Source organism: Salvelinus alpinus, chromosome 13 (assembly GCF_045679555.1).
Source record: "Salvelinus alpinus chromosome 13, SLU_Salpinus.1, whole genome shotgun sequence".
Classification (NCBI taxonomy): Eukaryota; Metazoa; Chordata; class Actinopteri; order Salmoniformes; family Salmonidae; genus Salvelinus; species Salvelinus alpinus.
The window spans coordinates 55,965,095-55,991,436 of record NC_092098.1 but is presented as its reverse complement, the minus strand read 5'-3'; the positions used below and the strand labels follow the sequence as shown (position 1 = coordinate 55,991,436).

At 47.9% G+C, this 26,342-nt stretch overlaps 1 protein-coding gene across 1 annotated transcript; it reads right to left on the bottom strand.

Annotated features, from left to right (window-relative positions):
* Positions 1-10,291: 10,291 nt before the first annotated feature.
* On the bottom strand, positions 10,292-22,304 carry LOC139537959 (superoxide dismutase [Cu-Zn]-like). Its single transcript, XM_071339874.1, has 4 exons — positions 22,149-22,304; positions 17,557-17,723; positions 11,193-11,310; positions 10,292-10,972 (listed from the first exon to the last, which is right to left on the bottom strand). Exons 1-4 carry the CDS (start codon positions 22,218-22,220, stop codon positions 10,865-10,867), a joined length of 465 nt encoding a protein of 154 aa, XP_071195975.1. The 5' UTR covers positions 22,221-22,304; the 3' UTR covers positions 10,292-10,864.
* Between the last annotated feature and the right edge of the window lie 4,038 nt (positions 22,305-26,342).

The following is a 26,342-nucleotide window of genomic DNA, read 5'->3' as shown; positions in this document are numbered from 1 at the left end:
TGCTGCTGGGTTGTATGGTTGTATGGATGGCCCTGCTGGGTTGTATGGATGGCCCTGCTGGGTTGTACGGATGGCCATGCTGGGGTTACGGATGGCCCTGCTGGGTGGTACAGATGGGTGGTACGGATGGTCCTGCTGGGTTGTATGGTTGTATGGATGGCCCTGCTGGGTTGTATGGTTGTATGGTTGGCCCTGCTGGGTTGTATGGATGGCCCTGCTGGGTTGTACGGATGGCCCTACTGGGTTGTACGGATGGCCCTGCTGGGTGGTACGGATGGGTGGTACGGATGGTCCTGCTGGGTTGTATGGATGGGTGCACGATGGTCCTGCTGGGTTGTATGGTTGTATGGATGGCCCTGCTGGGTGGTATGGTTGTATGGATGGCCCTGCTGGGTTGTATGGATGGCCCTGCTGGGTGGTATGGTTGTATGGATGGCCCTGCTGGGTGGTACGGATGGCCCTGCTGGGTTGTATGGATGGCCCTGCTGGGTGGTACGGATGGCCCTGCTGGGTGGTACGGATGGCCCTGCTGGGTGGTATGGATGGCCCTGCTGGCTTGTATGGTTGTATGGTTGGCCCTGCTGGGTTGTATGGATGGCCCTGCTGGGTTGTACGGATGGCCCTGCTGGGTTGTACGGATGGCCCTGCTGGGTTGTACGGATGGCCCTGCTGGGTTGTACGGATGGCCCTGCTGGGTTGTACGGATGGCCCTGCTGGGTTGTATGGTTGTATGGATGGTCCTGCTGGGTTGTATGGTTGTACGGATCCCTGCTGGGTGGTATGGATGGCCCTGCTGGGTTGTATGGTTGTACCGGATGGCCCTGCTGGGTGGTATGGATGGCCCTGCTGGGTTGTATGGTTGTATGGATGGCCCTGCTGGGTTGTATGGATGGCCCTGCTCGGTTGTATGGTTATATGGATGGCCCTGCTGGGTTGTATGGATGGCCCTGCTGGGTTGTATGGATGGCCCTGCTGGGTTGTATGGTTGTACGGATGGCCCTGCTGGGTTGTATGGATGGCCCTGCTGGGTTGTATGGATGGCCCTGCTGGGTGGTACTGATGGCCCTGCTGGGTTGTATGGTTGTATGGTTGTACGGATGGCCCTGCTGGGTTGTACGGATGGCCCTGCTGGGTGGTATGGATGGCCCTGCTGGGTTGTATGGATGGCCCTGCTGGGTGGTATGGATGGCCCTGCTGGGTGGTACGGATGGCCCTGCTGGGTGGTACGGATGGCCCTGCTGGGTTGTATGGATGGTCCTGCTGGGTGGTACGGATGGCCCTGCTGGGTGGTACGCATGGCCCTGCTGGGTGGTACGCATGGCCCTGCTGGGTGGTACGGATGGCCCTGCTGGGTGGTACGGATGGCCCTGCTGGGTGGTACGGATGGTCCTGATGGGTTGCAGGCATTTGGTCACATAGTTGGGTTGCTTTCTTTAAAAAACTTGATGCTGGGTTTTTAGTGCTGGGTTATTGATGCTGAACTATCTGAGAAGTAGTTGGTGAACCAGGCGAGGCAATCATTTGAGAAACCAAGGCTGTTGAGTCTGCCGAAAAGAATACGGTGATTGACAGAGTCGAAAGAGATTGAAATATATACAAACAAACCAATTTTATTTTTTTACATGGGACAATAACAAACACGTCTGCACTTCTACGCCATCTTGGTACGATCAATTTGTCCACTACTTCGACCAAATTAAACCTCTCGTTGCTGAAGTTAAAACCTCTCCACTGTCGCTACCTACAACAGCCTCCACTCCCTCTGTGCCCCACTATGTAGTCCCCAGTGTCCCGCTACCTCCCTCCCCTGCAGCACACACAGCCCTGAGTGTTCCTAACTCACACGTGACCCCTGCAGCAGACACAGCATCTTATAGAGGAGATCAGCCTGGTGCGTCAGCATAGGGTGAAGACCAGCCTGGAGCGTCAGTATAGGGAGGAGATCAGCCTGGAACGTCAGCATAGGGAGGAGATCAGCCTGGAGCGTCAGTATAGGGAGGAGATCAGCCTGGAACGTCAGCATAGGGAGGAGATCAGCCTGGAGCGTCAGCATAGGGAGATCAGCCTGGAGCGTCAGCATAGGGAGGAGATCAGCCTGGAACGTCAGCATAGGGAGGAGATCAGCCTGGAGTGTCAGCATAGGGAGGAGATCAGCCTGGAGCGTCAGCATAGGGAGGAGATCAGCCTGGAGCGTCAGCATAGGGAGGAGATCAGCCTGGAACGTCAGCATAGGGAGGAGATCAGCCTGGAGCGTCAGCATAGGGAGATCAGCCTGGAGCGTCAGCATAGGGAGGAGATCAGCCTGGAACGTCAGCATAGGGAGGAGATCAGCCTGGAGCGTCAGCATAGGGAGGAGATCAGCCTGGAGCGTCAGCATAGGGAGGAGATCAGCCTGGAGCGTCAGCATAGGGAGGAGATCAGCCTGGAACGTCAGCATAGGGAGGAGATCAGCCTGGAGCGTCAGTATAGGGAGGAGATCAGCCTGGAGCGTCAGCATAGGGAGGAGATCAGCCTGGAGCGTCAGCATAGGGAGGAGATCAGCCTGGAACGGTCAGCATAGGGAGGAGATCAGCCTGGAGCGTCAGTATAGGGAGGAGATCAGCCTGGAACGTCAGCATAGGGAGGAGATCAGCCTGGAGCGTCAGCATAGGGAGGAGATCGGCCTGGAGCGTCAGCATAGGGAGGAGATCAGCCTGGAGACGTCAGCATAGGGAGGAGATCAGCCTGGAGCGTCAGCATAGGGAGGAGATCAGCCTGGTGTGTCAGCATAGGGAGGAGATCAGCCTGGTGTGTCAGCATAGGGAGGAGATCAGCCTGGTGTATCAGCGTGGGGAGGAGATCAGCCTGGAGCGTCAGTATAGGGAGGAGATCAGCCTGGTGTGTCAGCATAGGGAGGAGATCAGCCTGGAGCGTCAGCATAGGGAGGAGATCAGCCTGGTGCGTCAGCATAGGGAGGAGATCAGCCTGGAGCGTCAGTATAGGGAGGAGATCAGCCTGGTGTGTCAGCATAGGGAGGAGATCAGCATAGGGAGGAGATCAGCCTGGAGCGTCAGCATAGGGAGGAGATCAGCCTGGAGCGTCAGTATAGGGAGGAGATCAGCCTGGAGCGTCAGTATAGGGAGGAGATCAGCCTGGAGCGTCAGCATAGGGAGGAGATCAGCCTGGAGCGTCAGCATAGGGAGGAGATCAGCCTGGTGTGTCAGCATAGGGAGGAGATCAGCCTGGTGTGTCAGCATAGGGAGGAGATCAGCCTGGTGTGTCAGCATAGGGAGGAGATCAGCCTGGTGTGTCAGCATAGGGAGGAGATCAGCCTGGTGTGTCAGCATAGGGAGATCGAGCCTGGAGCGTCAGCATAGGGAGGAGGTCAGCCTGGAGCGTCAGCATAGGGAGGAGATGCAGCCTGGAGCGTCAGCATAGGGAGGAGATCAGCATAGGGAGGAGATCAGCCTGGAGCGTCAGCATAGGGAGGAGATCAGCCTGGTGCGTCAGTATAGGGAGGAGATCAGCCTGGAGCGTCAGTATAGGGAGGAGATCAGCCTGGTGTGTCAGCATAGGGAGGAGATCAGCATAGGGAGGAGATCAGCCTGGAGCGTCAGCATAGGGAGGAGATCGGCCTGGTGTGTCAGCATAGGGAGGAGATCAGCCTGGTGTGTCAGCATAGGGAGGAGAACAGCCTGGTGTGTCAGCATAGGGAGGAGATCAGCCTGGTGTGTCAGCATAGGGAGGAGATCAGCCTGGAGCGTCAGCATAGGGAGGAGATCAGCCTGGAGCGTCAGCATAGGGAGGAGGTCAGTCTGGAGCGTCAGCATAGGGAGATCAGCCTGGAGCGTCAGCATAGGGAGGAGATCAGCCTGGAGCGTCAGCATAGGGAGGAGATCAGCCTGGAGCGTCAGCATAGGGAGATCAGCCTGGAGCGTCAGCATAGGGAGGAGATCAGCCTGGAGCGTCAGCATAAGGAGGAGATCAGCCTGGAGCGTCAGCATAGGGAGGAGATCAGCCTGGTGCGTCAGCATAGGGAGGAGATCAGCCTGGAGCGTCAGTATAGGGAGGAGATCAGCCTGGAACGTCAGCATAGGGAGGAGATCAGCCTGGAGCGTCAGTATAGGGAGGAGATCAGCCTGGAACGTCAGCATAGGGAGGAGATCAGCCTGGAGCGTCAGCATAGGGAGGAGATCAGCCTGGTGTGTCAGCATAGGGAGGAGATCAGCCTGGTGTGTCAGCATAGGGAGGAGATCAGCCTGGTGTGTCAGCATAGGGAGGAGATCAGCCTGGTGTGTCAGCATAGGGAGGAGATCAGCCTGGTGCGTCAGCATAGGGAGGAGATCAGCCTGGTGCGTCAGCATAGGGAGGAGATCAGCCTGGAGCGTCAGCATAGGGAGGAGATCAGCCTGGAGCGTCAGCATAGGGAGGAGATCAGCCTGGAGCGTCAGCATAGGGAGGAGATCAGCCTGGAGCGTCAGCATAGGGAGGAGATCGGCCTGGAGCGTCAGCATAGGGAGGAGATCGGCCTGGAGCGTCAGCATAGGGAGGAGATCAGCCTGGTGTGTCAGCATAGGGAGGAGATCAGCCTGGTGTGTCAGCATAGGGAGGAGAACAGCCTGGTGTGTCAGCATAGGGAGGAGATCAGCCTGGTGTGTCAGCATAGGGAGGAGATCAGCCTGGTGCGTCAGCATAGGGAGGAGATCAGCCTGGAGCGTCAGCATAGGGAGGAGATCAGCCTGGAGCGTCAGCATAGGGAGATCAGCCTGGAGCGTCAGCATAGGGAGGAGGTCAGCCTGGAGCGTCAGCATAGGGAGGAGATCAGCCTGGAGCGTCAGCATAGGGAGGAGATCAGCCTGGATCGTCAGCATAGGGAGGAGATCAGCCTGGAGCGTCGGCATAGGGAGATCAGCCTGGAGCGTCAGCATAGGGAGGAGATCAGCCTGGAACGTCAGCATAGGGAGGAGATCGGCCTGGAGCGTCAGCATAGGGAGGAGATCAGTCTGGAGCGTCAGCATAGGGAGGAGATCGGCCTGGTGCGTCAGCATAGGGAGGAGATCGGCCTGGAGCGTCAGCATAGGGAGGAGATCAGCCTGGTGCGTCAGCATAGGGAGGAGGTCAGCCTGGTGCGTCAGCATAGGGAGGAGATCGGCCTGGAGCGTCAGCATAGGGAGGAGATCAGTCTGGAGCTTCAGCATAGGGAGGAGATCGGCCTGGTGCGTCAGCATAGGGAGGAGATCAGCCTGGAGCGTCAGCATAGGGAGGAGATCAGCCTGGAGCGTCAGCATAGGGAGGAGATCAGCCTGGTGCGTCAGCATAGGGAGGAGATCAGCATAGGGAGGAGATCAGCCTGGAGCGTCAGCATAGGGAGGAGATCAGCCTGGTGCGTCAGCATAGGGAGGAGATCAGCCTGGTGCGTCAGCATAGGGAGGAGATCAGCCTGGAGCGTCAGCATAGGGAGGAGATCAGCCTGGAGCGTCAGCATAGGGAGGAGATCAGCCTGGAGCGTCAGCATAGGGAGGAGATCAGCCTGGAGCGTCAGCATAGGGAGGAGATCAGCCTGGAGCGTCAGCATAGGGAGGAGATCGGCCTGCAGCGTCAGCATAGGGAGGAGATCAGCCTGGTGTGTCAGCATAGGGAGGAGATCAGCCTGGTGTGTCAGCATAGGGAGGAGAACAGCCTGGTGTGTCAGCATAGGGAGGAGATCAGCCTGGTGTGTCAGCATAGGGAGGAGATCAGCCTGGTGCGTCAGCATAGGGAGGAGATCAGCCTGGAGCGTCAGCATAGGGAGGAGATCAGCCTGGAGCGTCAGCATAGGGAGATCAGCCTGGAGCGTCAGCATAGGGAGGAGGTCAGCCTGGAGCGTCAGCATAGGGAGGAGATCAGCCTGGAGCGTCAGCATAGGGAGGAGATCAGCCTGGATCGTCAGCATAGGGAGGAGATCAGCCTGGAGCGTCGGCATAGGGAGATCAGCCTGGAGCGTCAGCATAGGGAGGAGATCAGCCTGGAATGTCAGCATAGGGAGGAGATCGGCCTGGAGCGTCAGCATAGGGAGGAGATCAGCCTGGAGCGTCAGCATAGGGAGGAGATCAGCCTGGTGCGTCAGCATAGGGAGGAGGTCGGCCTGGTGCGTCAGCATAGGGAGGAGATCGGCCTGGAGCGTCAGCATAGGGAGGAGATCAGTCTGGAGCTTCAGCATAGGGAGGAGATCGGCCTGGTGCGTCAGCATAGGGAGGAGATCAGCCTGGAGCGTCAGCATAGGGAGGAGATCAGCCTGGTGCGTCAGCATAGGGAGGAGATCAGCATAGGGAGGAGATCAGCCTGGAGCGTCAGCATAGGGAGGAGATCAGCCTGGTGCGTCAGCATAGGGAGGAGATCAGCCTGAGAGCGTCAGCATAGGGAGGAGATCAGCCTGGTGCGTCCGCATAGGGAGGAGATCAGCATAGGGAGGAGATCAGCCTGGAGCGTCAGCATAGGGAGGAGATCAGCCTGGAGCGTCAGCATAGGGAGGAGATCAGCCTGGTGCGTCAGCATAGGGAGGAGATCAGCCTGGAGCGTCAGAATAGGGAGGAGATCAGCCTGGTGTGTCAGCATAGGGAGGAGATCAGCATAGGGAGGAGATCAGCCTGGAGCGTCAGCATAGGGAGGAGATCAGCCTGGAGCGTCAGTATAGGGAGGAGATCAGCCTGGAGCGTCAGTATAGGGAGGAGATCAGCCTGGTGTGTCAGCATAGGGAGCAGATCAGCATAGGGAAGAGATCAGCCTGGAGCGTCAGCATAGGGAGGAGATCAGCCTGGAGCGTCAGTATAGGGAGGAGATCAGCCTGGTGTGTCAGCATAGGGAGGAGATCAGCATAGGGAGGAGATCAGCCTGGAGCGTCAGCATAGGGAGGAGATCAGCCTGGAGCGTCAGCATAGGGAGGGGATCAGTCTGGAGTGTCAGTATAGGGAGGAGATCAGTCTGGAGCGTCAGCATAGGGAGGAGATCAGCCTGGAGCGTCAGCATAGGGAGGAGATCAGTCTGGAGCGTCAGCATAGGGAGGAGATCAGCCTGGAGCGTCAGCATAGGGAGGAGATCAGTCTGGAGCGTCAGCATAGGGAGGAGATCAGCCTGGAGCGTCAGCATAGGGAGGAGATCAGCCTGGAGCGTCAGCATAGGGAGGGGATCAGTCTGGAGTGTCAGTATAGGGAGGAGATCAGTCTGGAGCGTCAGCATAGGGAGGAGATCAGCCTGGAGCGTCAGCATAGGGAGGAGATCAGTCTGGAGCGTCAGCATAGGGAGGAGATCAGCCTGGAGCGTCAGCATAGGGAGGAGATCAGTCTGGAGCGTCAGCATAGGGAGGAGATCAGCCTGGAGCGTCAGCATAGGGAGGAGATCAGCCTGGAGCGTCAGCATAGGGAGATCAGGCAGCTGTAGTGTGCAATGAAAAATGTTGAGGACAACCAGGAACTGTCCAGCAGTCAATAACCGGCTAAAACGCAAGACCTGCAGAAGATGAGCTAAGGGCAGGCATTTCTCAGCCACCACCATCCACTCTACAAAGAGTCCCAGAAAACCCCAGCACCAAGCCAACAGCCTAATCAGAACCCATTGATCAACTAACGCACCAACCCAGTTGACCCCCCTCCCATCCCCCATCGCACGGCCTGTAATTACTCCCGTCACTCCTGCCATCCTCCACAGACCTGACGAGAAACCAGATATTATATTCAAGGGAAGTTAATATACGTATAAAAAGTGGCACATTTATGGCGCCCCACAACAGAGCTCTCGACTGTAGCCCTGCTTGGCTGCCCCAGCCATATCGTTCACACGGGGACTAGGCATCCGGATATACGACAAACAGAGTAGCAGCTTTTATACTGTCAATCTACAGCGATCGTAATTTTGCAAAATCTCACAATAAGACTACTTAATGTTAGATCTCTCACTTCCAAGGCAGTTATAGTCATTGAACTAATCACTGGTCATAACCTTGATGTGATTGGCCTGATTGAAACATGGCTCAAGCCTGATGAATTTACTGTGTTAAATGAGGCCTCACCTCCTGGTTAATATGACTGCATTTTCGTATTTTGAGCTTCTAGTCATGAAATCTATGCAGCCTACTCAATCACTTTTTATAGCTACTGTTTACAGGCCTCCTGGGCCATATACAGCGTTTCTCACTGAGTTCCTATCGGACTTTTGTAGTCATGGCAGATATTCAAATTTTTGGTGACTTCAATGTTTACATATAAAAGTCCACAGACCCACTCCAAAAGGCTTTCGGAGCCATAATCGACTCAGTGGGTTTTGTCCAACATGTCTCCGGACCTACTCACTGCCACAGTCATACTCTGGACCTAGTTTTGTCCCATGGAATAAATATTGTAGATCTTAATGTTTTTCCTCATAATCCTGGACTATCGGACCACCATTTTATTACGTTTGCAATCGCAACAAATAATCTGCTCAGACCCCAACCAAGGATCATCAAAACCCGAGCCCTGAAGCAAGCTTCCAGAATATTGGAACGGAAATGGTGCTCCACCAAACTGGAAGTCTTCCGACTAGCTTGGAAAGACAGTACCGTGCAATACCGAAGAGCCCTCACTGCTGCTCGATCATCCTACTTTTCCAACCTAATTGAGAATAAAAACAATGCAAAATGTATTTGATACTGTCGCAAAGCTAACTAAAAAAACGGTATTCCCCAAGAGGATGGCTTTCACTTCAGCAGTGATAAATTCATGAACATCTTTGAAGAAAAGAGCCTGGTTCCTCTTTAGGTTTCTGCCCGTCTAGGGAGTTTTTCTTCGCTACCGTGCTTCTACGTCTGCATTGCTTGCGGTTTTAGGTTGGATTTCTGTATCAGCACTTTGTGACGTCTGCAGATGTAAAAAGGTCTTTAATAAATATATTTGATTTGACCTACCCGTCAAAGACTGTTGATTCAGACAGTGTACTCTACCAAATATGGTCCATCTACAGACCGCAGACTGGGGGGGGGGGGGGGTGTGGCTTGTAGTCACGATCGACTACTCACCGCGCCCACCAAGTAGTGTCACGCGAGAGTTGGGTTCAACAGGGTCTAGCTGCAGCAGATATTTAGTGTTGCATTAGCTCGCCAGTGGGCGTGGCGTTATCTCGCCGGTGAGCGTGGCGTTAGCTCGCCGGTGGGCGTGGCGTTAGCTCGCCGGTAGGCGTGGCGTTAGCTCGCCAGTGGGCGTGGCGTTAGCTCACCAGTGGGCGTGGCATTAGCTCGCCAGTGGGCGTGGCATTAGCTCGCCAGTAATACTAGTGTGTGCGGCGTGTAGTGATGTAATTATGCCAATGGACAGTTGGCACGGCGTGTAGTTACGACAGTCCGCGGATATTATTCAAACCTACCAGTCAAAGCTCAACATCGCCCTCTAGGATCAGAAATCAGTCACTGATCATCCTCTCACTATCAGCGTCTAAATATATACACATCCTCTCCTTCATTGCATGATTCGAAATAACAGACCAGGTGAAAGCTAAGCTAGTCTAATGAGCTTCATTGCACCATATTGTTTCAATTGTCAAGTCTCTTCCCATTGAATTATTGTAAAAACGGTCATTGCCCAGTTCATACTTATACAGAAAATGTGGTTTTAATTACTATAAAAATACACCAGAATTGAATGAGAATTACACACGGTCGATGAGGCCCCGGAAGAGGGTGGATTTTTAAAGCAATTGAAATACAGATTTGGCCTGTGACTGGACAGGGGAGTGGCGCCATCTAGTGGCACCAAACAACGCTACCACTTGACAGGCACAATCTACTGTGGTCTTCCAGTTAGAGGTTATCAGCAGTCAGCAGCAGCAACGGTCAACAACCCTGGGTTTGCAGTCGACATAAAATGGAACCGCACACGTTCACTCTTCATTCAACAAATGAGACCGTTTTCACTGGGTCGTGTATTTCAGCGAAGGCTTACTCAGAAGTCTTCAGAAAGAGATTTTTAAATCTGTTGAATAATAACCTCCCAGCACACCTTGCAGCCCTCTACTACGACTGTCCTTATAGTCTCACGTGGCAATCCTTCCAAATCTCCTCCACTGGACGTGAAGCCCGGAGATTGAGGCTAACGACCAGCCGCTGGACGGGAGAAGCCTGAGGTTGAGGCTAACGACCATAAAAAACAGCAACATAAAAACCACCAAGGATTAGTGACAAGGTATTTTTATTGGGCAGCTTTGTACACACTCATCATGGGTGTGTCTGAAAAGGCACCCGATATAGTTAGCTACCCACCTAGTACCCTACCCACCTAGTACCCTACCCACCTAGTACCCTACCCACCTAGTACCCTACTGGCCCTGGGAATAAGTAGTGAACTACATAGGAAGCCATTTCAGGAAGCCATTTCAGACACCTAATGTATAATACATGCTTACAGCTTCCATACTAGACGTTGTGACAGCGTAGAAGAATAAACCCGTACTTTTACAGACAGACGCAACAATGCTAGGACCAACATGTGTACAGACAACAGTCTAAATATATATTCCCCCTCCCCATCAACCCCTAGCCACAACCTCCTAGTGCACGTCATTAGATCTGTCCTCAACGTCAATGTCCCCGAGTTAAAACCCTCAGAGTCCAGCACACCTTCAGAGGTGAGTTTCCCCAAAACATCATCTTCACCACTGAAGTCAAATGGGCAAAATGGGACAAAGAATTCTCTTAACCCTGCAGACAATCTTTGTTTTTGGGCAAGCCATCAGTCAGATGTCCATGAGTTGCCGTACAGGTTTAGGTAGGGGGATAGGGTGGATGTGGGGGGGTTAAGACTTTACAGAGCTGCCAATGGGGTCGGGGTGGTCTTCAAGACGTGGCTAGTGGTTCCCGTGCTCCTAGTAAAGGGGCGAGTGTTTACTGGGTAATTCCAATAACACCACAGGCCTGGCGACCGCCAGCGTTGCCCGTCTTCAGACTCTCCTCGTTGCCTCCTTTCCCCAGGTCATCGGCTTTCTCATGGATCTATCGGTATAGAGGAGAGATAGAGGTTGGAAAAGATAGTGACACAACACCAAAGAGAATGAAAGACAGAGAGAGGAGATGGGACGAGAACTGGGTTGTGTTCACTTGGAGAACTTTGAGCATTTCCTGCCTAGTGGACACACCATACAGCTTCCTTCCATTTCCTGCCTAGTGGACACAACATGTAGCTAGCTACAGGTCAGGCAATGTCTGTTCTTACCACCATGGTCCTGCCGATGATGGAGTAGGGTCCAGTGAGAGTCAGTATCTTGTCCTGGATGTTGATCTTAGCCACACTGTCGGCTCCTGCAGTCACGTTGCCAAGGTCCCCTACGTGCCTAGCAACAGAGACAGAACAGCTGGTCAGAGGAGAGACGGCTGTTCAATAGTTTAACCCCTACGTGCACATTGTAGCAAAACAAACAGACTGACATTTCTAAATCACTTCCTCCCCAGTGTAGATCTAGTCAAAGGAAAAATATAAGATGATAAAAGCACATTGGACGCTACACCCGCCTCCCCCGCCGGGGCGGGACACGACACCCGCCTCCCCCGCCGGGGCGGGACACGACACCCGCCTCCCCCATTGGGTGGGACACTACAACCACCTCCCCCACCGGGTGCATAACATACTTCTCTACACAGGACAAACTGGAAATGTTTACATTAGTAGCAGAGCTGGCTAAGACGTTGTCAAGACAGTAATCATGTGTGTTTGGTTCAAGCCTTCGTAAGGGGACCGTTCCCACATAGGAAAAGAAGCAAAGAACATTGTCACCCTTCAGGCTAGTAGGCTAGCTGTCTGACAATCACCATTTCATTAGTTCTTCAAAGTATATGAGTCATACTTACTTTTTAAGACTGCTAAATAACAACGAACAATTAATGTATTGTCAGGTAGAGATACCCAAGCAGCTGCTCTGTCCCTCTGGTGTCTGTCTGCCAGCCCAGCAAGAACCAATGACAACAGGCAGCTGTAGGCGCAATGGATTCTGGTTGTTGTAGTCAATTACCACATTTTCTGTGCTTATCTATGGTGAGTTTGGACTACATGTTTCAGATCTCTCCTAGAAAAATCATCATCAATCAAGCATATCGGCTGCTATCTGAATAGGTCTATCGGACAATTTTCTTGGGTAACTATAACGCCAATTGGATTGGTCCCCTCTAGCACACGGAACCTATAACGCCAATTGGATTGGTCCCCTCTAGCACACGGAACCTATAACGCCAATTGGATTGGTCCCCTCTAGCACACGGAACCTATAACGCCAATTGGATTGGTCCCCTCTAGCACACGGAACCTATAACGCCAATTGGATTGGTCCCCTCTAGCACACGGAACCTATAACGCCAATTGGATTGGTCCCCTCTAGCACACGGAACCCCACTAATCTACGGGAAACGGAAACGCACGAGGTGGCTAAAAACAGACCATCTTCTGCCAGCTTGCTACCGATGGCCCAGCTAGCGGTCTGAATCGCCGTGACCCCAACCAACCTCACTACTCACTGGACCCTTATGATCACTCGGCTAAGCATGCCTCTCCTTAATGTCAATATGCCTTGTCCATTGCTGTTCTGGTTAGTGTTTATTGGCTTATTTCACTGTAGAGCCTCTAGGCCTGCACATTATACCTTATCCAACCTTTCAGTTCCACCACCCACACATGCGATGACATCACCTGGTTTCAATGATGTTTCTAGAGACAATATCTCTCATCACTCTATGCCTAGGTTTACCTCCACTGTATTCACATCCTACCTTTGTCTGTACATTATACCTTGAAGATATTTTATCGCCCCCAGAAACCTGCTCCTTTTACTCTCTGTTCCGGACGTACTAGACGACCAATTCTCATAGCTTTTAGCCGTACCCTTATCCTACTCCTCCTCTGTTCCTCTGGTGATGTAGAGGTGAATCCAGGTCCTGCAGTGCCTAGCTCCACTCCTATTCCCCAGGCGCTCTCTTTTGATGATTTCTGTAACCGTAATAGCCTTGGTTTCATGCAAGTTAACATTAGAAGCCTCCTCCCTAAGTTTGTTTTGTTCACTGCTTTAGCACACTCTGCCAACCCGGATGTTCTAGCCGTGTCTGAATCCTGGCTCAGGAAGACCACCAAAAACTCTGCAATCTCCATCCCTAACTACAACATTTTCAGACAACTGCCAAAGGGGGCGGTGTTGCAATCTACTGCAGAGATAGCCTGCAGAGTTCTGTCCTACTATCCAGGTCTGTACCCAAACAATTTGAACTTCTACTCGTGCTGCTAGGTGACCTAAACTGGGACATGCTTAACACCCCAGCCATCCTACAATCTAAGCTTGATGCCCTCAATCTCACACAAATTATCAATGAACCTACCAGGTACAACCCTAAATCCGTAAACACGGGCACCCTCATAGATATCATCCTAACCAACTTGCCCTCCAAATACACCTCTGCTGTTTTCAACCAAGATCTCATCGATCACTCCCTCATTACCTGCATCCGTAATGGGTCAGCGGTCAAACGACCTCCACTCATCACTGTCAAACTCTCCCTGAAACACTTCAGCGTGCAGGCCTTTCTAATCGACCTGGCCCGGGTATCCTGGAAGGATATTGATCTCATCCCGTCAGTAGAGGATGCCTGGTTATTCTTTAAAAGTGCTTTCCTCACCATCTTAAATAGCATGCCCCATTCGAGAAATTTAGAACCAGGAACAGATATAGCCCTTGGTTCTCTCCAGACCTGACTGCCCTTAACCAACACAAAAACATCCTATGGCGTTCTGCATTAGCATCGAACAGCCCCCGTGATATGCAACTTTTCAGGGAAGTTAGAAACCAATATACACAGGCAGTTAGAAAAGCCGAGGCTAGCTTTTTCAAGCAGAAATTTGCTTCCTGCAACAAACTCAAAAAAGTTCTGGGACACAACTCCATGGAGAAGAGCACCTCCTCCCAGCTGCCCATTGCACTGAGGATAGGAAACACTGTCACCACCAATAAATCCACTATAATTAAGAATTTCAATAAGCATTTTTCTACGGCTGGCCATGCTTTCCACCTGGCTACCCCTACCCCGGTCAACTGCCCAGCACCCTCCACAGCAACCCGCCAAAGCCCCCACCATTTCTTCTTCTCCCAAATCCAGATAGCAGATGTTCTGAAAGAGCTGCAAAACCTGGACTCGTACAAATCAGCCGGGCTAGACAATCTGGACCCTCTCTTTCTAAAAGTATCTGCCAAAATTGTTGCAACCCCTATTACTAGCCTATTCAACCTCTCGTGTCGTCTGAGATTCCCAAAGATTGGAAAGCTGCCGCGGTCATCCCCCTCTTCAAAAGGGGGGGGGGGGGACACTCTTGACCCAAACTGCTACAGACCTATATCTATCCTACCCTGCCTTTCTAAGGTCTTCAAAAGCCAAGTTAACAACAGATCACCAACCATTTCGAATCCCACCGTACCTTCTCCGCTATGCAATCTGGTTTCAGAGCTGGTCATGGGTGTACCTCAGCCACGCTCAAGGTCCTAAATGATATCATAACCGCCATCGATAAGAAACAATACTGTGCAGCCGTATTCATTGACCTGGCCAAGGCTTTCGACTCTGTCAATCACCACATTGGCAGACTCAACAGCCTTGGTTTCTCAAATGATTGCCTCACCTGGTTCACCAACTACTTCTCTGATAGAGTGCAGTGTGTCAAATCGGAGGGGCCTCTGGCAGTCTATGGGGGTGCCACAGGGTTTAATTCTTGGGCCGACTTCTCTATACATCAATGATGTCGCTCTTGCTGCTGGTGAGTCTGATCCACCATGCAGTCTGATCCATGCAGACGACACCATTCTGTATACTTCTGGCCCTTCTTTGGACACTGTGTTAACAACACTCCAGACGAGCTTCAATGCCATACAACTCTCCTTCCGTGGCCTCCAACTGCTCTTAAATACAAGTAAAACTAAATGCATGCACTTCAACCGATCGCTGCCTGCACCTGCCCGCCCGTCCAGCATCACTACTCTGGACGGCTCTGACTTAGAATATGTGGACAACTACAAATACCTAGGTGTCTGGTTAGACTGTAAACTCTCCTTCCAGACTCACATCAAACATCTCCAATCCAAAATTAAATCTAGAATTGGCTTCCTATTTCGCAACAAAGCATCCTTCACTCATGCTGCCAAACATACCCTTGTAAAACTGACCATCCTACCGATCCTCGACTTCGGTGATGTCATTTACAAAATAGCCTCCAACACTCTACTCAATAAATTGAATGCAGTCTATCACAGTGCCATCCGTTTTGTCACCAAAGCCCCATATACTACCCACCACTGCGACCTGTACGCTCTCGTTGGCTGGCCCTCGCTTCATATTCGTCGCCAAACACACTGGCTCCAGGTCCTCTATAAGTCTTTCCTAGGTAAAGCCCCACCTTCTCAGTTCACTGGTCACCATAGCAGCACCCACCCGTAGCACGCACTCCAGCAGGTATATGTCATTGGTCATCCCCAAAGCCAATTCCTCCGTTGGCCGCCTTTCCTTCCAGTTCTCTGCTGCCAATGACTGGAACGAACTACAAAAAATCTCTGAAACTGGAGACTCATATCTCCCTCACCAGCTGTCAGAGAAGCTCACAGATCACTGCACATAGCTATAAATAGTCAAAACAACTACCGCTTCCCCTACTGTATTTATTTATTCATTTAGCACCTTTGCACCCCAGTATTTCTACTTTGCACATTCTTCCACTGCAAATCTACCATTCCAGTGTTTTACTTGCTATATTGCATTTACTTTGCCACCATGGCCTATTTATTGCCTTTACCTCCCTTATCTCACCTCATTTGCTCACATTGTATATAGACTTATTTTCTACTGTAATATTTACTATATATGTTTGTTGTACTCCATGTGTAACTCTGTGTTGTTGTATGTGTCGCACTGCTTTGCTTTATCTTGGCCAGGTCGCAATTGTAAATGAGAACTTGTTCTCAACTGGCCTACCTGGTTAAATAAAGGTGAAATACAATTAAAATAAATCTAGCTTGTCCTGCGTTGCATATAATCGATGCGGTTCATTTCTCATTGAATCACAGCCTAATCGACAAACGGGTGAAGATTCAAGCACATTTGCGAAAAAAGCACTGTCGTTGCACCAGCATGTACCTAACCATAAACATCAACGCCTTTCTTAAAATCAATACACAAGTATATATTTTTAAACCTGCAGATTTGGTTAATACCAAACATTAATTTCTTATAACTAGGAAAATTGTGTCACTTCTCTTGCGTTCCGTGCAAGCAGAGTCAGGGTATATGCAGCAGTTTGGGCCGCCTGGCTCATTGCGAACTGTTTGAAGTCCATTTATTCCTAACAAAGACCGTAATTCATTTTCCAGAATTGTACATAATTATGACATAACATTGAAGGTTGTACAATGTAACATCAATATTTAGACTTAGGGATGCCATCCGTTAGATAAAATACGGAACGGTTCTGTATTTCACTGAAAGAATAAACGTTTTGTTTTCGAAAAGATAGTTTCCAGATTCGACCATTTTAATGACCAAAGGCTCGTATTTCTGTGTGTTATTATGTTATAATTAAGTTTATGATTTGATATTTGATAGAGCAGTGTGACTGAGCGGTGGTAGGCAGCAGCAGGCTCGTAAGCATTCATTCAAACAGCACTTTCGTGCGTTTTGCCAGCAGCTCTTCGCAATGCTTCAAGCATTGTGCTGTTTATGACTTCAAGCCTATCAACTCCCGAGATTAGGCTGGTGTAACCGATGTGAAATGGCTAGCTAGTTAGCGGGTTGCGCGCTAATAGCATTTCAAACGTCACTCGCTCTGAGACTTGGAGTAGTTGTTCCCCTTGCTCTGCATGGGTAACGCTGCTTCGAGGGTGGCTGTTGTCGATGTGTTCCTGGTTCGAGCCCAGGTAGCAGCGAGGAGAGGGATGGAAGCTATACTGTTACACTGGCAGTACTAAAGTGTCCATAAGAACACCCAATAGTCAAAGGTATATGAAATACAAATGGTATAGAGCGAAATAGGTTGTAGTTATTATAGGAATTATAGGACTAAAACTTCTTACCTGGGAATATTGAAGACTCATGTTAAAAGGAACCACCAGCTTTCATATGTTCTCATGTTCTGAGCAAGGAACATAAACGTTAGCTTTCTTACATGGCACATATTGCACTTTTACTTTCTTCTCCAACACTTTGTTTTTGCATTATTTAAACCAAATTGAACATGTTTCATTATTTATTTGAGGCTAAATTGATTTTATTGATGTATTATATTAAGTTAAAATAAGTGTTCATTCAGTATTGTTGTAATTGTCATTATTACAACAAAATTAAATTTAAAAAATCTGCCGATTAATCGGTATCGGCTTTTTTTGGTCCTCCAATAATCGGTATCGGCGTTGAAAATCATAATCGGTCGACCTCTAATTAAAACAGAGCTATCCCTCAATGGTGCTGCCCACACGGTCACTGAAGCCATTATGGCACAGATACAAAGACGAGTTCCCCCTTCTACTGCAATGGGGTAACTCCACTAGTGATAAGCCCAGACTCACCTGACATCATCGTCGGGACCTCCGTGGGTCTTGCTGTGGGGGTTGAAGTGGGGTCCTGCACTCAGACAGCCGTTGGTGTTGTCTCCGAAGGCGTGGACGTGGAAGCCATGTTCCCCCGGGGTTAGACCTGCGATCTCCCCGGTCAGCTTCACTGGACCGTTGTCACCCTGATAACAGAGAGACACGCGTCAGTTGACCTACAGAAGACCACCGGGTGACCTGCAGAAGACCACCGGGTGACCTGCAGAAGACCACAGGGATAGAGAGAGGGGAAGGCACAGGGTGACCTGCAGTAGACCACCGGGTGACCTGCAGTAGACCACCGGGTGACCTGCAGTAGACCACAGGGATAGAGAGAGGGGAAGGCACAGGGTGACCTGCAGTAGACCACCGGGTGACCTGCAGTAGACCACCGGGTGACCTGCAGAAGACCACAGGGATAGAGAGAGGGGAAGGCACAGGGTGACCTGCAGAAGACCACAGGGATAGAGAGAGGGGAAGGCACAGGGTGACCTACAGAAGACCACAGGGATAGAGAGAGGGGAAGGCACAGGGTGACCTACAGAAGACCACAGGGATAGAGAGAGGGGAAGGCACAGGGTGACCTACAGAAGACCACAGGGAGAGAGAGAGGGGAAGGCACAGGGTGACCTACAGAAGACCACAGGGATAGAGAGAGGGGAAGGCACAGGGTGACCTGCAGAAGACCACAGGGAGAGAGAGAGGGGAAGGCACAGGGTGACCTACAGAAGACCACAGGGAGAGAGAGAGGGGAAGGCACAGGGTGACCTACAGAAGACCACAGGGATAGAGAGAGGGGAAGGCACAGGGTGACCTACAGAAGACCACATGGATGAAGAGGGGACAGGAGATGCAGTGGAACCACAGAGCAAACACACATTGAAGACACAGATGGACAGTCAAACACTCAGGGGGTAACAATTAGACTACAGAATGGGGTTTGAAATGAGGTGTCAAAATCATGTGTCAGGATTGGGAAGACCGTTGCAATTAGCATATCAATGAGCCACACAGACAGCGTGGTGAAGAAGGTGCAGCAGCGCCTCTTCAACCTCAGGAGGCTGAAGGAATACGGCTTGTCACCAAAAAACAATAACATCTACAGGTGCACAATCGAGAGCATCCTGTCGGACTGTATCACCGCCTGGTACGGCAACTGCTCCGCCCACAACCGTAAGGCTCTCCAGAGGGTAGTGAGGTCTGCACAACGCATCACCAGGGGCAAACTACCTGCCCTCCAGGACACCTACACCACCCGATGTCACAGGAAGGCCATAAAGATCATCAAGGACAACAACCACCCGAGCCACTGCCTGTTCACACCACTATCATCCAGAAGGCGAGGTCAGTACAGGTGCATCAAAGCAGGGACCGAGAGACTGAAAAACAGCTTCTATCTCAAGGCCATCAGACTGTTAAACAGAAATCACTATCATTGAGTGGCTGCTGCCAACATACTGACTCAAATCTCTAGCCACTTTAATGAAAAAATGTATGTAATAACTGTATCACTAGCCACTTTAAACAATGCCACTTAATATAATGTTTACATACCCTACATTACTCATACGTATATACTGTACTCGATACCATCTACTGCATCTTGCCTATGCCTTTCGGCCATCACTCGTCCATATATTTTTTATGTACATATTCTTATTCATTCCTTTACACTTGTATGTATAAGGTGGTTGTTGTGAAATTGTTAGATTACTTGTTAGATATTACTGCATGGTCGGAACTAGAAGCACAAGCATTTTGCTACACTCGCATTAACATCTGCTAACCATGTGTATGTGACCAATCAAATTTGAGTTACACTGGAATAGCACCTACAAAACCAAGAAGTGTAGCTAGCTAGCCGTTACGCTACTTCTGACATTTTTTGAGGGAGCAACTCAACGACACAGTCCGTTGTCCACACGCCTTTTTCAGGCAAACTTTGCTTTGTTTTTTGAGACCAACACACCAGACCAGGTTGAAGGGGAAATGAAAATGAGCGCCAAGGCAGAATGACTCTAGCCTGGTCCCAGATCTGTTGCTGCTACTGCCTACCGTTATTGTCAAGCCAACGTTGCCAACTAATCCATAAGGAGTGGGCGAGAGAGCAGAAACTGACTGGCACTCGGCTATAAAAAAAAAAATACTGCCTCTTCATCTGTAACGACGTTACAAGCAGAGCGGTAGTGGTAGCTAGTAGTAGCGTTAGCTGGTAGCTAGTAGTAGTAGGTAGTGTTAGCTAGTAGTAGTTGTAGCAGCAGTGTTAGTTGGTAGCAGTAGCAGCTAGCGACGGTGGCTGGCAGTGGCTGCTGGCAGCTAGCAGTAGCATTACTTGTAGGTATTGTATGACAGGCAGCACTAGCAATTAGCCTGCATTCACCTCAGCAATTTACCCTGCTTACAAAATAATATGGCTATCTAAATCGATGATTTACAAAGAGGGCTTAAGAGGAAATGCAAGATTAGGACTGGACTGGTATCAAAAGGCAGCCAACTGCTTGTATGGCTAGTTGTAGCTAGCGAGCGTTAGGTACTTCTAGCACGTAACGTTAGTAGCAAGATACATTTTGCTTGACTGGCTACCCAAACTCCTTGCAGTGGCCAAACGCTATGCCACGCACAAGGACGTACATTTATTCTCTACAATGAGTCTGTATAGGAGTAGCTACCTCACAACGATTTCTAGAATGGAAATCCATTCTAGAGCGTCTGATTGGTCCCAGAAACAGATGGGTTGGGCCAGTGCCAGAACATGTGGATAAAGCAGCATTTGATACTCTGATTGGTTAGAGATGAGCCAATCACTGATGGATTTTATCAAAACAAAGTGTTTTACATCAGTCAGTGCTATACAGAATCCTTGGGACATCCCTAACATAAAACTTAACCAAGATAGACCACAGCCTGTAATTTCAAATGGGAACGAAATTAGCCAAGCACAAACTAGCAAGATACTATTGGCCAGTTCTAACATGCATCTGCATATTTCCATTAAGGAACACCTACTCTGAAGTGCACATGTGCAATAACTCACTTCACCTTTGCACTCCTAAATCTAGCATTTTTTAAACTTTGGCAAAGGGTAAAGTCTACAACAACAAAAAAATGGAGTCCACTGTTCATAACAGATTCTAGTTTAAGGAAGAGAACTGTATTGAGAATTTTTTACATCGTTGCGAACATGTGCAGAATATCGGCCAAAATCCTTCCCCTTACATGTTCTCCCACTTCCGGTCACTGGGCATCCGCCCACTACCATATTTGGTAGTGAGTGTAAACACCAAGCAGATGCTTGACATTTATACACCGGTGAAATATCCGTTTCATTGTTAGCCCCTACACCATTTTAAACTTCAATGGAGGGGTCGTCCCAAGGATCCCAGATTGCACGGACCTTGACGTCCCACTAACGACTTCATGATGGCAGTCTCCTGCCCTCTTCAAAACACATGTGCTAATGTCAGGCATACACGACACGATGTTGGCGTCCCAGAGGAATGTATGGGGTGAAATCCTATGGGCTAGGATCTGTAAAATAGAGACTCGCGTCGTTTGAGCGGGTCAAGGACCCCTGTCGGATGTCGCGATAACTTTCTAACAGGTCAGAAATGTTGGTCGTGCATGTTGTAGGATGAGCAGAAGTACAACGCGATTGGGCAAGGACTGCGGCTAATAGCCAATGAGCAGCATGTGAGACCAAAACAAGGATGGCTTAGAGACCAAAGCAACATGGACCGTGTGGACAAACGCCACTGCCTTGTCAATGGACGAGTTGGTTTTACATAGCCCGGTGCCTCAGTTAGGCAGAGTTTCATATTTTAGGCCATTTATTTCTATTTAACTAGGCAAGTCAATTAAGAACACATTCTTCTTTACAATGACGGCCTAGGAACAGTGGGTTAACTGCCTTGTTCAGGGGAACAGTGGGTTAACTGCCTTGTTCAGGGGAACAGTGGGTTAACTGCCTTGTTCAGGGGAACAGTGGGTTAACTGCCTTGTTCAGGGACAGAACTACAGATGTTTACCATGTCAGCTCGGAGATTCGAGCTAAATCCAATGTATTTATAAAGCCCTTCTTACATCAGCTAATATCTCAAAGTGCTGTACAGAAACCCAGCCTAAAACCCCAAACAGCAAGCAATGCAGGTGTAGAAGCACGGTGGCTGGGAACCTAGCAACCTTTCTGCACATAAGCAGCTCACTGTTGTCGTGTCGGCATGTTTTCTCCATGACAACCGAGACCCGCAGGATCAACTAGGGAACCGTCCTGGGGTTGAGGATGGACAGAATTAAAGCTTTAGGTCAAAGGAAATCGAGAAAATGAGAACACGTCCAAGTTGTAACGTGAGTTAGCTCTTAACGCTAGCTAAAACAACGTTGCATAAATTCCCTGGAAGGGTTTTTGATAAAAACAAGCTAGCTAGCCGTCCTACCTAGCTAGCCTTGCTAAATTTGTCATGTTAAACGGATTTGTAAATGAACGCTAGCTAACTGATAAGGCCAGCCGCAGACAGTCAGGTGTGCCAATGCATATGTAGGCTTGTATTTATCCGATTAACGACATACTTTACCTCCTGCTCAAAGTATACGGTCCCGGTAACTTCACCGGTTCCTATCAGCACGCAAACAGCCTTCAGCACCATCTCTGCAATTTCACAAAGTCCGTGTGTCACAGAAAGACCTCAAGTGCGAATGCAGAGCTTTATTAATGTTAGAGAGTTAATTTGTTCCAATCAGCGGCCAGGGGATGGGTGAGCAGAGATCTGATTGGCAGGCGAGGACACTACCGGAACTGCGCAGTAACGCAGATTCAACCGAGATAAACTTCTATAATCATACCGCACATCAAAGAATGGTCTAGTGGCGTTTTTGAAAATGAATGAATCTCGTCTATAAAAATGTGTTATTATGTGTCTCCGTAGGTTAGAAATCACGTGGTTCAAAAAAATGTACATCCAACCTACAACTGACCAGCTCAAACAGTTGTCACTGGTCAAATGTATCATTTCAGAGGCTTTTATCCCAAGGCTCTGCTATAGACTAGCGTCCTGTCCACTACAGAAACAGGAGATAGGCTCCTGCCATTGCTCCTTTGCACCCCAGTATTTCTACTTGCACATTCATCTGCTGCACATCTACCATTCCAGTGTTTAATTGCTAAATTGTAATTACCTCGCCACCATGGCCTATTTATGGCCTTACCTCCCTTATCCTACTTCATTTGCACACACTGTATATAGACTTTTTCTACTGCATTATTGACTGTATGTTTGTTTATTCCATGTGTAACTCTGTGTTGTTGTTTGTGTCGAACTGCTTTGCTTTATTCTTGGCCAAGTCGCAGTTGTAAATGAGAACTTGTTCTCAACTGGCCTACCTGGTTAAATAAAGGTGAAATACATGTTATTTTTTTATGAGCTGGTCTGGCTCAGATGAAGCTACTTTATCACACGTTACTTTACAGTTCTATACAGTATGAACGGGGCATACAGGTATCAAACCCACAACACCAATGTCAGGGTCAGGAATAAGCTATTTATAGTGTGTGGAAATTCTTTGTCAATATATTCTGTCTGTATTGTTTGTCTATATGATGTCTGTATTATGTTTGTCTATATTCTGTCTGTATTGTTTGTCTATATTCTGTCTGTATTGTCTGTCTCTATTCTGTCTGTATTGTTTGTCTATATTCTGTCTGTATTGTCTGTCTCTATTCTGTCTGTATTGTTTGTCTATATTCTGTCTGTATTGTTTGTCTATATTCTGTCTGTATTGTTTGTCTCTATTCTGTCTGTATTATGTTTGTCTATATTCTGTCTGTATATTGTTTGTCTATATTCTGTCTGTATATTGTTTGTCTATATTCTGTCTGTATTGTTTGTCTATATTCTGTAAGTATTGTTTGTCTATTTTCTGTCTGTATTGTTTGTCTCTATTCTGTCTGTATTGTTTTTCTCTATTCTGTCTATATTCTGTAAGTATTGTTTGTCTATATTCTGTCTGTATTGTTTGTCTATATTCTGTCTTTATTGTTTGTCTCTATTCTGCCTGTATTGTTTGTCTATATTCTGTCTGTATTGTTTGTCTCTATTCTGCCTGTATTGTTTGTCTCTATTCTGTCTCTATTCTGTCTGTATTGTTTGTCTCTATTATGTCTGTATTGTTTGTCTATATTCTGTCTTTATTGTTTGTCTCTATTCTGTCTGTATTGTTTGTCTGTATTGTTTGTCTATATTATGTCTGTATTGTTTGTCACTATTCTGTCTGTATTGTTTGTCTATATTCTGTCTGTATTGTTTGTCTATATTCTGTCTGTATTGTTTGTCTCTATTCTGTCTGTATTGTTTGTCTATATTCTGTCTGTATTGTTTGTAACCAGTAGCATGATAAATAGATAGATACTAAACAGGAGCAGGGTAAATAGATACTAACCAGTAGCAGGGTAAATAGATACTAACCAGTAGCAGGGTAAATAGATACTAACCAGTAGCAGGGTAAATAGATAGTAACCAGTAGCAGGGTAAATAGATAGATACTAACCAGTAGCTGGGTAAATAGATAGATACTAACCAGTAGCAGGGTAAATAGATAGATACTAACCAGTAGCAGGGTAAATAGATAGATACTAACCAGTAGCAGGGTAAATAGATAGATACTAACCAATAGCAGGGTAAATAGATAGATACTAACCAGTAGCAGGGTAAATAGATAGATACTAACCAATAGCAGGGTAAATAGATAGATACTAACCAGTAGCAGGGTAAATAGATAGATACTAACCAGTAGCAGGGTAAATAGATACTAACCAGTAGCAGGGTAAATAGATAGATACTAACCAGTAGCAGGGTAAATAGATAGATACTAACCAGTAGCAGGGTAAATAGATAAATACTAACCAGTAGCAGGGTAAATAGATAGATACTAACCAGTAGCAGGGTAAATAGATATAAACTAACCAGTAGCAGGGTAAATAGATAGATACTAACCAGTAGCAGGGTAAATAGATACTAACCAGTAGCAGGGTAAATAGATAGATACTAACCAGTAGCATGGTAAATAGATAGATACTAACCAGTAGCAGGGTAAATAGATAGATACTAACCAGTAGCAGGGTAAATAGATAGATACTAACCAGTAGCATGGTAAATAGATAGATACTAACCAGTAGCAGGGTAAATAGATACTAACCAGTAGCAGGGTAAATAGATAGATACTAACCAGTAGCAGGGTAAATAGATAGATACTAACCAGTAGCAGGGTAAATAGATAGATACTAACCAGTAGCATGGTAAATATATAGATACTAACCAGTAGCAGGGTAAATAGATAGATACTAACCAGTAGCAGGGTAAATAGATAGATACTAACCAGTAGCAGGGTAAATAGATAGATACTAACCAGTAGCAGGGTAAATAGATACTAACCAGTAGCAGGGTAAATAGATAGATACTAACCAGTAGCATGGTAAATAGATAGATACTAACCAGTAGCATGGTAAATAGATAGATACTAACCAGTAGCAGGGTAAATAGATAGATACTAACCAGTAGCAGGGTAAATAGATAGATACTAACCAGTAGCAGGGTAAATAGATAGATACTAACCAGTAGCAGGGTAAATAGATAGATACTAACCAGTAGCAGGGTAAATAGATACTAACCAGTAGCAGGGTAAATAGATAGATACTAACCAGTAGCAGGGTAAATAGAGAGATACTAACCAGTAGCAGGGTAAATATATAGATACTAACCAGTAGCAGGGTAAATAGATAGATACTAACCAGTAGCAGGGTAAATATATACTAACCAGTAGCAGGGTAAATAGATAGATACTAACCAGTAGCATGGTAAATAGATAGATACTAACCAGTAGCAGGGTAAATAGATAGATACTAACCAGTAGCAGGGTAAATAGATAGATACTAACCAGTAGCAGGGTAAATAGATAGATACTAACCAGTAGCAGGGTAAATAGATAGATACTAACCAGTAGCAGGGTAAATAGATACTAACCAGTAGCAGGGTAAATAGATAGATACTAACCAGTAGCAGGGTAAATAGAGAGATACTAACCAGTAGCAGGGTAAATATATAGATACTAACCAGTAGCAGGGTAAATAGATAGATACTAACCAGTAGCAGGGTAAATATATACTAACCAGTAGCAGGGTAAATAGATAGATACTAACCAGTAGCAGGGTAAATAGATAGATACTAACCAGTAGCAGGGTAAATAGATAGATACTAACCAGTAGCAGGGTAAATAGATAGATACTAACCAGTAGCAGGGTAAATAGATAGATACTAACCAGTAGCATGGTAAATAGATAGATACTAACCAGTAGCAGGGTAAATAGATACTAACCAGTAGCAGGGTAAATAGATAGATACTAACCAGTAGCAGGGTAAATAGAGAGATACTAACCAGTAGCAGGGTAAATATATAGATACTAACCAGTAGCAGGGTAAATAGATAGATACTAACCAGTAGCAGGGTAAATATATACTAACCAGTAGCAGGGTAAATAGATAGATACTAACCAGTAGCAGGGTAAATAGATAGATACTAACCAGTAGCAGGGTAAATAGATAGATACTAACCAGTAGCAGGGTAAATAGATAGATACTAACCAGTAGCAGGGTAAATAGATAGATACTAACCAGTAGCATGGTAAATAGATAGATACTAACCAGTAGCAGGGTAAATAGATACTAACCAGTAGCAGGGTAAATAGATAGATACTAACCAGTAGCAGGGTAAATAGA